General features: G+C 39.3%; 1 protein-coding gene across 1 annotated transcript in view; it reads right to left on the reverse strand.

Moving 5' to 3' along the window:
- The window catches only part of pik3c2b (phosphatidylinositol-4-phosphate 3-kinase, catalytic subunit type 2 beta), a 49,870-nt gene that overhangs the window by 29,116 nt on the left and 5,872 nt on the right, over positions 1 to 14,882 (reverse strand). The window contains exons 2-7 of the mRNA XM_039694732.2: positions 13,150 to 13,442; positions 7,321 to 8,166; positions 7,122 to 7,222; positions 6,833 to 6,993; positions 2,803 to 2,923; positions 425 to 536 (exon numbers count right to left, since the gene is read on the reverse strand). Coding sequence (XP_039550666.2) covers positions 425 to 536; positions 2,803 to 2,923; positions 6,833 to 6,993; positions 7,122 to 7,222; positions 7,321 to 8,091 — 1,266 coding nt within the window. The 5' untranslated portion in view covers positions 8,092 to 8,166; positions 13,150 to 13,442. The remainder of the gene's footprint in view (positions 1 to 424; positions 537 to 2,802; positions 2,924 to 6,832; positions 6,994 to 7,121; positions 7,223 to 7,320; positions 8,167 to 13,149; positions 13,443 to 14,882) is intronic.

The raw sequence follows: 14,882 nt of genomic DNA on the forward strand, positions 1-14,882 counted from the left end.
ACTTAAAAGATATCATGTAAAAATATCTAGTATTGGATAGTGTCGAATCGCGGGAAATTCTGAAGTATCAAATAATCGAATCGTTGGCTTAAGAAATCGGTATCGTATCGAATCGTCATTAAGGCTCCGATTTACACCCCTAAATCAGTAAGTAAGCTTGAGGAATTGCATGGACAAACACGCCTGGCGCAATGTGGACTGCTTTTTGAGGTGTTCAGTGTTCAACATTCAGTAATACTGATTGCATTGCACTCATTCAAACCTTTAACTCAAGGTTTTATACTTTCAAGAATTGAGCACACAAAAAAAAAAAAAAAAAAAAAAGTTTCCTAAAAGGTGTTTCCTGTGGTTTCAGCGGTTTAAACAAGACCGGTTGGGTCTAGTGTTGGGCCACTAATCTATCTGCTGTCAGATTTGGTCTTACCATTCGGGTGAGCTCCATGCTGACAGAACTCCGTTTGGTAAGGATGAGTCGAATGTCCCAGTCAAACTTCAGACATTGCTGGATGTACTCAAAGCTCGCCAGAGTCTCAGTGCTTAGCAGAAAGGAAAGAGGCAAAAGCAAACTTTAGATCTATTGGTCCATATTATGTCTTTATAAACATACAAGTTTAGGTCAGTAAGATTTTTTTTTTTTTTTTTTTTAACTTCCGCAAGGATGTATTAAATTGAGTATAGGTGAGAGTATGACATTAATGTAAATAAAAAAAAAAACTTTCAAATAAATGCTGTTCTTTTAAACTTTTCTATCCAGAGAATCCTTAAAAAAACAATAAAAAAACACAGTCTTCAGTGTCACATGATCCTGCAGAAATTAGTTATCGCTGCTGAAAATTCAGCTTTGCCAAAGGGAATAAAATCTCATTTTACACGAGATTTTTCAAAAAAACACCCCTTTTGCCTCATGATGCAGTGTGCAAACCATTTTATGGCCGTTTTGTACGTTTTCTTTTAAAATAACCTTGGTCTAACATTTCAGTATGAAAATCCTACAAACTGCTCTTCTAAATGTCAATGAAACACAAACAATCATTAGGAAACTGAAAAACTAAGAAAGTGTGAGGACCCAGAAATGAGTGAAGTACGTTATTGTTCTAAAACTGATGCTTATGCGCATTATTTTACAAGTCTTACACACAAAGTGGCGCCTCCTCACGTCCCTGCACAAGCACATGGTTATCAGGAAAAGACACATTTCCTCTAACACAGCTGCACCCACAGCAAAAACAACCAACACATTCAACCGAATCACACCTGCGGTTCTTGTCGAACAGACACACTTAGTCTCAGCTCTGTCAAGAAATACAACCAACTGAAACATCAAAAATGTCAAGTGGCCTTGACATTAAAAAAAAAAAGAAAAACAGGAAGAGCACACGTACAAGTGGTTATGTCTGCCTCAAAAGGTGGTCGTGTCATGGGGAAACCAAATGTGGTTACAGCAGCACACAGACATAAGCACAGCTAGTTTTATGAAACCACAATTGAGGGCCACATTTATATTTTTCAGACCACAAACCGCAGAGCTTGTTTTTTTTTTTTTTTTTGGAATCACCCCATTTCCACCCACAACTCAAATGAAGTTACAACAAATGCTTGTAACATGTTCATTATGCTATTAGATGGAAATGTTTTAGCAACACACTGCAATCTCAAGAGCAGCAGGGGGACGGTTTTTGGCCGTAATGCTTTGAACATATGAGTGAGCGTTTGGATTTTCTCTCCAATGCGAGGTGACCATAAATCCCCTGGAAGACAAATGCAGATCTTCAAAAATACTCTTGTCAACAGTATTTGCAAGAAGCCTGGAATATGAATTATTGCCTGACATGAATATCATAAAAACTAGTGATGCACCATCATGATTTTTCATGGCAGATTCCAATCGTTACAAGCAAACTGACTGATTGGTATTTTAAGCAAACTTATTTTTTTTGGCAAACTTTATTTGCTCTATAAAACGCAAACTGGCCCTAAAAATATCTGTAGCCATTTAAAACTAGAGACAACCTAAATTATAATCAGAATCCAAACAAAGATGCTACACACATTTTGGATAGCAAAATTTCAAGATTTAAAGTCAAAAAGAATGATCTGAGTTTAGGATTTATGACATCATGCTATAAAGACACCCTCACAACAAACAAACAGCAGATGGACTGAAAGAAAATGAAAATTCACTCTGACAGTAGGTGGCGCTTATGGAACAGCAGCGGTTTCAAGATTTATATTTTTCTTCCTATATTTCGAGCATCGCAAACAATGAACTTGGTGTGCCTGGTACAGTATTTGCTCGGTGTTCTCTTTGCTTCTATGTTCAGCTTGTCCCGTCTCAGGCCTGAGTTAACATCCTGTTTTCAAATTTTGCAATATTTCAACAAAATTAAATTTTGGGAAATTATTACAATGCAGTTTGTGCGCAAATCCAGAATAAAGATCAGCCAAAATAAAACAAAAAATATGTGTTTAGAGCAAAAACCATCCGGTTCTGATTTATAGTCGGTCAACCAGTGTTTCGCTAATAAAGATTGTGGGAGAATGTATTTGGACCGTAATTAAAATGCAGTGGTTGCCCCTGAGCATTTTATTGGCTTTTAGAATTTTCAGAGTAAGTTTTCATCCCAAAGCTGCTAATTGCCCTGTTGTATATAGGGTCATTTGGTAGGCTAAAGATAAAGGGTAAACTACTGTATGTAACTTTTGATTTAGGTCTATGGAAGTTCTATGCATTTAGATAGCAAGCAAACAAAGAATCAAGAAGTGAGGTCAAATCACTTTTTGGTGAAAATCCTTAGTTCTTACTTTTTGAGAAACTCTGCCTGGCCACAGATTTTCAGCAGGTAGTCGTCCACATCAATCATATCCAGGTCATCATGGGAATAGCAGAGGGTCTGATAGATCAGCAGGTCTATGGTTGAAGATCCTTTGTGAAGAGAAGAAAATACTAACAATTACTTGCTTGATGAGAAATAACTATCCAACAGTGTAAATAAGCAAATAAAATGTTTAGAGATAGCATAGATCTGTTGCATACGTAGTCTGTACAGGCAATAACTTAGTGTATATGACAGAGGACATTCTAGGAAAATAAGAAAATCTGTCCCTAAATTTTGAAAAGTAATGTTTTTGTAAGTCTCTTAAGCTTACCAAGGTTGCATTTGATCAAAAATACAGTGCATTCACAGATACATAACAGGCATAGTGAAAAATATTACAATTAGAGCCAGACCGATATATCGGCCGGCCGATATGAGGCATTTTCCTAAATATCGGTATCGGCAGTTATAATGGCCGATAAATGAATATTTAAAAAATAAAATTAAAACGTACGAAACACGCTTCAATCATCTCTCCTTGGCCTGTTATATTGAAAATGTATGTTTTACAATTTGCAGTATGATGATATCTATTGCTAAATTATGGCTCATCATAGACTAGCTAACCACAAAGCTAGCTAATGCCACTATCATCAGTGGAAGTCCGCTACGTTAACATTAATGAGCTTGGAAACAACAATGAACTTTTTCTGCCTAAGAAAAATAATGAGTACTGTATTTATAACTAGCATATCTCTAGTTACAGTCCCTGCATTGTAAAATGTAAGATATACTTGCGAGGAGTGAACATTTAGACAAAAGTATCAAACGCATCTTGTGCAGAAAAGTTAGCTTTTCTTTTACACGTGTGTGAAATCCAACAATATTTAATAAAAATAAAAAAAAAATATCGGCCAATATATCGGAATATCGGATTTTAAAACCCAAAAATATTTGTAACGGTATCGGCATTCAAAATCCTTTATCGGTCGGGCTCTAATTTCAATTAAATTAAAAATTTTCCATTTGAACATATTAGTCATTTAGTTATTACTCCAGTCTTCAGTGTCACATCTAATGGTCAAGAAACATTTCTTATTAACAGCTGAGCTGCCTCAATGCTTTTAGATTTTCTATTTGAACAAAAATCCTGAAAAAAAGTAACATTACAAATATCTTTTACTCTCCCTCTTTTGTATGGTTTATGGTTTTATTAGCTGTATTTGGTTGTAAATTAATCTCTTTAAATATAATACTTTCGGTCACACTGATCCTCGCTTTTGCGCAGGATAAATGTTGCAGATTGTAAAAATTAATTAAATATGGTAGTTATCTCTTAGATACTAAGAGATAGCTTGACTTAAAAAAACTTTTAACTACTTTAAATCATAAATCGCTTGAAGCTTGTGAAACTAGTTTCCAAGTAACTTCCCCAAAACAAATGCTAACAAAAGACAGTGAGCACACAAAAGAAACAAAGAAAAAGAAAATAAGTGCCTATTTTCCCCCTTTAAGGTATTGGTTTGTCTTGTAGCGAGATCAATAAGAGGTCATCAATTAGGGACAAGTTTGTGCATCCCCTCCTGGAAATGGACATACGGCCAGATGCTCCCGATACAGTAAATTAGCACCTAATGATCTGAATACATTCAGTGGACAGACAAAGATGGGAATTTTCCCTTGGTTTATAGTAATGTCTGTCACTTTAGTGGGAGGATGTGGAAGAATAGAGTAAGAGCAGAGGTAGGGATGAACCAGAAAAAGGTTAAATCCACCCTTCCCACAAATTACACTCAAACTGGGCAGATGCACTGCGGTCACAGTGGGAGCACATTTTGGAGAAACGCCCATCTCACACACACCTCAATGTCCTCCGTACTTTCTCAATAATGAATTAGTCACTTCTGTTTGAACATCACTCTTGAGGCTACACTTAATATATATTTTCTACCACAGAGTGCAAACAAAACACTTGTAACCCACATTGTTCAGCAAGGCACAATTTCCACATTTCTTGTTACTGGTGATGAAATTCTATGTTAAAACACTTCATTCCAGTTTACTATGCTGAGACTAGTAAACCCCTTTGTCAGTTGATTTCCACCAAAAGTGTAAACACAGCCATTCTTTGTTTTTGTTTTTTTTGTTTTTTTAACATTGCTCTGTTTGAGCAACGCTGACTCATGAATTGACCAATGGCGTGAGTTTGAGGGCAGACTATTCGTTTATATTCACTATACATTTTCAATTTTAAACTTCTGAATTTTGGAAGTCAGGCTTGGAAACATTTAAATTGCTAGTCATTTCCAGGTTTTTCATGAATATGAGAATCTTGTCAAATCAAAAGGGCAGTTTATACATTATTCAAACCCAATGACTATTTTTCGATGGTCCACTTTAGACACTCACTAACTCGGCAGTTGTGGCCAAATGGTTATATGGTCGGACCAAAGTTCGCAGGTTTGAGTCTAGAGTCTCTGCACAGGCACGAAATGGAGGTGGGGGGAAATTATATTCTGTGCACTTTCATGCATTCACTGCGTTTATGTGCTCAATACTCACTGCCGTGCATGTGTACTTGGATGGGTGAAATGCAGAGCACAAACTCAAAGGATGGGACACCATACTTGGCTACACGTCACTTCACTATAAGTAACTATGCAACTACATGTCAACTGACTCAGTTTTTAGTAGACTTAGGTTAGGTGTCGGGTTTGTGCAAGTAGAATAAGTCAACATGTAGTTAGTTTTAAAATTACTTCAAGTCAGTCTGTACATAGGTAGCGGATGGTGAAGCAGACACTATTTTGACAGTCTACTAATCAACTTGGAGTAAGTTGACACGGTTGCAAGGTTATAGAAGTAGAATGTCTAAAATGGACCATCAACATAAAGTGTTATACTTAAGTATGCATTTTTTCACCAAGGGAAGCATGTCCTAATATTGTTGTACATGGTATAACGACAATAAAGGCACTCTACTCAGCTTGTGGGCTGGGCTGGTGATGTTTACTCTATGCATTACAGTAAACATGTCCATGCCTTATGAACCATTTTGAGTTGATCTGCATAATTTCAGTAACATTTAGCAGATTTCACAGCTGCGTATGTCACAAAGGAAGACCCATGTAAAAATACATGATAAATGGCATCTGTGAAGCAAATCACGCAAGATAAACAAGTGCAGTGAATAAGTGCGAGTGAAACCATGTTCACGTCATATTTCTCGGGCCAGTCTCGAATCTAGCCACATGAGGCCATATTTGTTTGTGTCTTTCTCTGCGTGTGTGTGAAAGAGTTTGAGAGTGTTCCTCCAAGGCAGGGGAATGAAAAGCTGCCTCTTTTAATTGAGTACACAAAACAGATGGCTGGCAGAACACCCATTCAGTGTAATGCCATTAAGAGAATTCAGAGTTTAGAGCAGTCTTTCCAATGTGGCCCTGTTCAAAAGTATCAGGATGTGGAAGAGAAAATACAGCTTTACAATTTCAACCAAGCTCAACAGAGTAGATGCAGAATCTTTCAAACGTATTGCTAGAATATAAATAAAGGCAAGAGTGACAACAACCCAAGTTCCCTTAAATTATTGTTCAGACATAGTGTACGAAACCCGACTCCCAAACATTTCCGAAACTGCTATGGTTACCACGACGTCAATCACAATGCTCTGGAATCTCACGTTTGGTATTCAATTTTCAGATCAAATAAATAGTAACAAGTCTTATTATGTTCAGCAATTTTAACTAAAGCACAGTTGGGGACGTTGTGTTTTGCTTATGATTGGAATATGTCATTACTAACTAGATTCCACACACACCGCATACAATTACTGTAAATGCAGTTATCACTACCTGCATTTTTCTGGAGTTAATGTGGTTGTAGAGTGCAGTTGTCACTCCCGTAAATGACTCAACTGTGTGTGAAGTTGTGAAAAGAACAGGATTAAGCAGTAAAGGGTGAACTGACAACCAAATTTAGCTGCAATGTGTAGTAAGTGAATACACTTAAGCTCTTACCATCACAAGAGAAAGTGTGCGGTTCTCTGAAGTGGAAACTGTAAACTGTGACCTTTATGCTGACCCCTAGGCCCTGCTGCAGTTCATCTTGAGCCACACATGGGCTCCAAACAAAGCCCGCATTTTTTGAGTAGTCGTTGCACGGGTATGCCAATCGTAGCCTGATGAAAAGAGTAAAGGATGTACATACAATTGAATTAATATTCTAAACAAACATCGTATACAAACAGCATTTTTTTTTTATAAAATGAATTTTGTAACAAGACAAATACACAATGTAGCAACTTACAAGTCAAGTACATGACAGAAGGCCGCCACTTCTTCATCCCTCTCTTCAGACACCTGAAAGAGCTCGTAACCAAAGCCATTTGGTCTGGAACCCAGAGATACCTAAAAGGATTTAAACGTTTTATTAAATACATTTTTATCTGACAGTAAAAAAATATATATATATATACATATTTTATAGAATTTCTATGAATGCTTACTGGATCAACAGATACTCTGCGCTGGCTTCTAGTGCTCTTCTGTCCCGGAAGATAGGTGCGGGGAGGAATTTGTGGAGGAAGGGTGTTACTGCGAGCTACTGCCTTCCCTGATTTGTCCCCGTTTACTCTCAGGCTTCTATTAGGTGACAGCCAATCCCCATTTAGCTTGCTCAGGGAGTCATTGAGGTTGTCATAGTTCAGAGTGTCTCTGGAGGAAAGCTTGGGCCGGTCCACCTCAGGAGTGAACAAGTTGACATCCCGTGGGGTTAAGCTTCGATGGACAATAAACGGATCGTTCTGGGGGAGAGGATTCCTGGGCGGCACCGGTGGCGGAGGCTCATCTAGGGATGGAAGCCCTTTTGACAGCGATTGCGATGTTCCTTCAAAGTCACTTTCCCATTCGTCCAGGATGTAACGAGACGGAGGCTCCTTACTGAATCCGTGAGTCTCACCGCTGGAACGTGATAGGTTCGACACTCCGGGTTGAACGTGGTTGAGCATGGGGTCAGACCCGGACACACTTTGCTGCAAATTATTCCAAGGGGGACTGGGAACACGTCTAGGCAGGGTGGGCTCGCTCCTTGAGGGCGAGGACTTGCTGGTGTCAGGGGGTAGCGTATTTGCTGGGCCCTTGTCCTGTCGATGGCGGGCGAGGGCGTCATACTCCATCTGCAGGGCCTCTGCCAAGACCAGCTCCTTTTGGCTGAGGCCAAGAGATTCCAGACAACCCCAACGTTGTTCCTGGTCATTTTGAGTCTGCGCCGCAGACATGTTCCTGCAGTGCACACAAGGAACGCAGAAAGGAGCTTGACGGCGCTACGAGTTGCACAACCAGTTCATTAGGCCCTGTTAGGAGACAAGAATGAAAGTATATGAAGCATGTTATTGATATTTCCCACTCATAAAAATTGCATTAACTGAAGCCAGAATAAAAAAAAATATTTCATCAACTTTCCAAGAGATTTTGACATTCGTCAGAAAAAGGCTAGACTAAAAGGCTCATGTAGCCTTTCAAAAAACTGATTATAAATGGCAGCAATATGTCAGCCAAACAGAAAAACGTACGCACTAAACTAGAGGTGGAAAAAAGCCAAATATCAGCCGTTATGTCAGCCTAGGTGGTATATACTACTGTAGGTCAACCACTAACCACAGAAAACGTCAACAAGAACGAATTGAGAATTTAGGGAAACACCAATATTAAAATTTAACTGAATTCTGTACCGTTGCCAAAATTAATTAAAACGCACAAAAAAAAAACCAACTAAAATTTAAACATCACAACATTATAACGCACCGTATGAAAAATTGATATTCATTTTGAGATTTGTGAAAGATTTCATAAACCACTTTCAGTAAAAATGGTATATTTAAAAAACTTTAACATCGGCCAATATGTTACAGGACACGTCCACATGAAGCCGGTGCATTCCCGATCCTATTTTTTTTCCTCGTTCTGAAAAAAAAATCCGTAAACATGGCGTCGTCTCAAGAAATATCTGCGTACACACGACTAAACCACTGTATGGGGCGCTATAATTTTGCCACAGAGATACACTATACAAGGAGAAGACTTTGAGCATGCGCATAACCTTGCGCGCTGTATACAAACTTTTTTTTTACAGTCTTACGAACCAAGAAGATGAAGATGCCATGTGACGCAGCCGACACGTGATGTGATGACATCATCGTTTCACAAAACATACGGATTGGCTGTACAGACGAAACCGCAAGGGTGTGGTTTTCAGATTTATCCACTTTGGGACCCGGTTCAAAAAAAAAATAATTGTGGTTTCACTCTCCCAAAACGCCGGATCCGTACGGACAAAACGCCAATACGATAAAACATTTATACATATGAAGAGTTCAGATGCAAAAGCCTCTAAATGCCATTTGAAATTTTCTTCTTTAATGATGATTTTTATCAAACTTGTATATTTAAGTTCAGTAATTTCACTTAAATAACAATTAATAGGTAATTATAATTGCCATTTAAGTGAAATCACTGAACTTAAATATACAAGCTTGATAAAAATTATCATTCTAGAAGAAAATTGCAAATGGCACTTAAAGGCTTTTGCATCTGAACTCTTCATATACAGCGAAACACGTCTTCGTGTGGACGGGCCCACAGATATACTGTAGAAAACACCTGTAATATCTCAAGTAAATAATTAGACAGAACCATTTAACTAATGAACCTCTTGAACCACATATGGATCAAAGAGCCACATGTTCAGTCACAGATGTGAGCTGTTTTTAGAGAAGTGCACGTGTGAGTCTGACTTTTTTTGTCTTTGGCTCTGATCATCTGGCTCTTATTGCCGTTGCTTGCTCAGCAAAAAACAGAGCCAAGCGGATCTCTCTCTTTCAGCACAGTCATCATCAGTGCAGGTTCTTCTGCAGCACAACAGTTCCTCAAACTGGGGGAAGCCGTTCTCTCTCCTGCACATGATGAGACTGATGTGCCATATTAAGAGACCTGTTCCTGTGGAGTCACAGCTGGACAGATGCTAAGCTTTGAATTTAAATCGACCCGAAGACCTGCTGAGTGCCTCTAAAATGGATTTAGTGTTCAATCAGGCTTACAACATGTACCGTGACACAGCTGCCACCCCATAGAAACACAGAACCATTGGGTTTAATGGTCACTTAGTCCTGCACAATGGTAAATGGGTTCAGCTGGGAAACTAAGGTTAAATGACTTTCAACAAGGGGGATAGTAATAACAAATAAATTGTAGAGTGATCCTAGACCCCAAAGTGGTCAAAAGTACACCACTTTGTGTAAAATGATATGGGTTATGGCTCAACAAAAATGTCTACGGTTCCCACAAAAATGAAACTTGTCATTTATGCACCCAAACGACTTTCGAAGTTAAGATAAGATAATTTGAAGAATTCTCACGGTTGTGGTCTAAAAGTCCAAAACACCATTGGCCAAAAACGGCTCCCCTGAAAGTGAGGATATGAAGACCGAATTTACATTTTTAGGCGAACTATGCCTTTAAGTGCATGACCATTTGTGACCTGTTGTTTCCTTCATAACATGACAAGTGGCAGGGGGTCTGCTTCTCCGCCCACAAACACAACTGTAGGAAATTCTCACACACCAGAAGAGTGGCACCAGAACAAAAGACTGAAAGAGGAAGCAGAAAGGCATCTGTTTGACAAATTCCTGGACCCTTTCATTGCTCCACATTTTGCATCCCGAAAAAAGTAAAAACCTGTGCCTCTGGTCATCACTGGGGATGTTCATTAGAATGAATAAGGTAAACAAACTAAATGATTTTCCAGATCAACAGAGGAGAAAGAAGCAGGGGCATGACTGTGACGTGTTCTTCCATCAGCAAATCCAGTCACACGTTTAATATCTGATAAGCTAAATCAGGGTAGAGAGAGGACTCAGATCATTACACAGTTTCAAACCAGGTGTGATGTGACAAGTTCTGTCCACAGTGAAAGTGAAACTTCAGCTTGACGCCACACTTGATGCCGCAGAAATACAAACTAAGTGGACAACAAAACGGCCAGGACAAACCTTCAGACAAACCCATGGAAAACAAGTTCAGTTAAGACATAGCATTCTCAGGCACCAACAGATGGACTGCTCAAATATAAATATCTCTCCTCCTATACGGCCTTTTTGGGGCTCTGCCTTATTCCCAGAAACTCCGGCCTCCCGTGGGCTTCCTATGCAGTCTCATAACTGAGCTTTGGCCGGAGGGGTGCAGCCAAGACAGGAGGGGTGGCATCTGCATTGTTCCACAGGGACCCCAGGCCAGCCAGATACAGGCCCCCGGAATCAATCCCCTGCTGGGATATAATCCCATTCAATCAGGGGTGGCTCCCAGATTGATCGAACAAAGGACAGGGAGGAGTGAGGGCAGCCGCGTCACGTGAGGCAGGGCCAACTCAGACACGTTCACACGGCTCGGAGAGGCAAAGACAAAGAGACCGCTGTCATCGCTGTCCCCCCATATACACCCCTCCCCCAACACACCCACCCACCAACAAATATCACACGGCTCCCTTCATGCCTAGGGTGTTCGCTTATGGCAGTTCCAGCTGATCAGGGCTTGTGCGCCGTATGCCGAGGCCTTCTATCATCAATACGCCTCTCTTCCTGTGGCGTTCCCACCCTAATATTGGTTCAAAGACCTCTAGGCTAGCAGACTCCACTCTGATCTGACAGGCAGATGGTGGAGAGCTTGCCAATGAAGTAACGTTCAGCCTCTTTGGAAGTCAGAAGAAAATAAGGATTGACGTTTGGCAAATATAAAACAAACTTCAAGTAAAACTAACTCCCAATTTAGATGAAAAGGGCAAACTCACAAACCCCACAGGAAGGTGACTCAACCAAACGCATGGAACATGTAACCTGTTGCTTAGACGAAGCGTGGCCAAGAACATCTTTAGTTCAGACATCTCAGTTCTACATAGTTTAAAACAGATTTTTGAGCTGATAAAATATTAATTGTTGTGACGTCTTTTTATTTTAACCCCCGTCTGACAGGTCTTAGGTGCATGGATGGTTTCAGAGATACAACGCGTGAGATTTTGCACACTGATAATAGACCTGAAACAGGTAAATGTGTGAGACCAGTTTCAGATTTCCATGTTCCAAGAACGCAATCAAGCAGAGGATATAGCCTAAACCTGGAAGAAAACATAAGTCCTTAATCAAAGATGAATGACATCTCTCTTAGCCAAAAAGCGTTACAAAACATCAATGCAATTCTTGTTCGGCCAGTGTGGCATGGTGATTCAGAAACATGTGGAATCTTGAATCAGTTTTGCAGACTAAACCCAAATCGTGGTTATGGTGTCATCATATACATGTTCTTTTATGCATCTAAACACTGAAAGGCAGTGTAAACACCTGTGTGCAGTTGCATAAACCTCCTTGTGAACATTTTCCATGAATCATTATAATTAATGCAAATCGTTTGATGTAAAATACAGTTAAGACTTGAATAAATTAAATACGGAGCAGATACATCATAAAGCTTGTGCAGCTGACTGCATTACCAAAAAAAGTCTGCCAGTGTCTTTATAAATAATAGTTTTTGAATGAAAACCTATTACTGCTACATCACTTATATAAATGTAAATACAAAAACGAATGCATTGAATTTAAATTACATGCATTCTAAATAAATAAAAAAATGCTTACCTTTAGCCTATATTTTATCTTTTTTATTTATTTATTTTTAAATGACACTTTAACGATAACTTACTTGATGCCATATGGAGTCAGGAGATTTTCTAGTTAGAAAAAAAAATCATGCAATCTCATAGGCATTTATATATAAAAAAAAAAAACAACAGACACAATCGTGCTCTTTTCTGGTTAACATACAGCACCCATATCCAATAGTTTACAAATTATGAAATGAATATTAAAAGATTTGCTTATAAGATAAAACAAACATTACATAGTAATATTGCCCAAATACAGCGTTTCCTCTGTTTTGATACACATTTAATAGGTAGCTAACGTTATATTAGTGGCTCAGAGCTCCCTACTTATTAAACGTCTATTTCAAATATAGGTCTATTTGAGGCTCAGACCCACACTTGTCAAGTTGATAGTCATTTTTAAAACAGAAAAAAGCGATAATAGGGATATAAACGCGGCGGTCCCATACGCCTCTGAAATTTTACATTTAAAGCAGAGCAAGAGTGTTTCGTTCTCAGGTCGGTAGAAGCTCATACTAACAAAGATTGAAAATTTACAGCCACTGCGCACAAACACCTGGTCGTATACAAAATAAGAAGCGTTTGTGAAAGCGCTCTCCGTGATAGTGAAGGAAAGCACATCACATACCGTGTGCTTGGCCTCTTCAGCGCCTGTGTCATAGTCCTCTTCGTTTATTATCAGGCTCAATCGTTGTTCTTTGATAGATCGTGATCTGGCGGTCGTTTCCGGTGTCCAGTGGCAAAAGATCGTGTATTGATCAGGGCCAAATCACGGGCTCGTCTCGGTTAATCCAAATGAGACGCATGCTCTTTCCTCCCTCGCTCTCTCGGTTTGTCCGACCGGGTTGTTTGATTGGAGACTTCGCACTGAGGATTCCAGAAGCTCACATCGCCCAGTGCTTGAGTGTAGAGACAGGAGACCTCGACAGAGAGGAACAATATAGCAGACTCTAGTGGACAACACGGGAACTGTGTGTGTGTGTGTGTGTGTGTGATGCCTGACTGACTTCAAACACTGCAGTAGAACGTAAGACCTTTTTCTTTCTTCTCCTAATACCGAAAAGGTTGTAACTTAAATGAAGAAACAAGTTGGCTTATTTAAATTATATAATATAAACATAACTTCAGTATAGTACAAATTATTATGAAACCATACATACCGGTAAAGACCATATGAAAGCAAAATTTAAGGCCTGGAGATGCTTTTCCCATTTTGTTTATTATTACTTTAATAATCCCTAAATGCATTTTTATGTGCAGGTAGGCTATTAAATAGCCTACCTAAATCACGGGTTCTCAAGTCTGGCCAATGAGATCCTCTTTCCAGAGTTTAACTCTGCCTATAACTTTATAAAGAGTTTATATTAGAGTTGGGGCAAAACAATGCAGGAAAGTGGACCTTAAGGGCCAGAGTTAAGAACCCCTGCCCAAACCATGACCAAACACAAAAGCCGTGAAAATATCAAAACAGAAATTTTTGAGGCCTATAGATGACATATTCTGTTAACACTATACAGGTCAGACAGAAATGCACTTTCTTGTAAAATATATAATTATCAAAGACAAATGCAAGTCGTATTTTCTTTAGGAATATAGTTGTTTACGTTTTTTCAAATGAAGCTGTGGCGCCATCTTGTGGTAAGGGCCCTTTGTCAACACAAGACCTACCCTTAAAAGTTAGCCTGGCTGCGCCCGCCTACGCACTTCCGCTCAATTTCATTTTCCTTCAGTACTGCGTCTGGGACCGCTCCATATCCTTAGGTTTCCAGAAATCAATTTTTTGTAGGACCAATCAGCGAATAGAGGGAGTGGCTGAGAACGATGACGTTGATGTAGTGCGTCAGTTTGAGTGCAGTAATGGCAGCGGAGAAAGACGTGAGAAAAGCTATTCGGTCCGTTGTTGGAAAAGAAACTGACGAATATACAGAATTTAAAGCCGGATTGTTGTCGTCTCACCTCTTGTTGCACAACGGAGGACCAAGTGAAGGAGGCAGAAAGGTTGGAAGTTTGTGCTGGGCAGCTCGTGCACAATGACCGTGACATTTTTGACTTTAGCCTGGTGTTCGGAAGCCCCGAGTCCTGGCTGCTAAACTATTGTTGAAGATCCGCTCAGGAGTCATGTCAGTCGCTCATATTCCCAACAGTAAATTTACTGATTCTTGTGATGAACATTTGAGCCCCTTTGTGTACTCGTGCAGGAGGTTGGTGTGTCAGTTTTACATGTTGTAAATCATACAAATTGGTTGTGATTAAAAAAAAAATAATAATTGTCATAAATAAAAATTTGAAAACCCATACTTTGGAGACTATATTTGATTTTCAGTTTTAGATGTCAATGGTTAAGTTGTTTGAATAAAAAAA

Source organism: Pimephales promelas, chromosome 21, assembly GCF_988280905.1.
Source record: "Pimephales promelas chromosome 21, fPimPro1.hap1.1, whole genome shotgun sequence".
NCBI classification, from domain to species: Eukaryota; Metazoa; Chordata; class Actinopteri; order Cypriniformes; family Leuciscidae; genus Pimephales; species Pimephales promelas.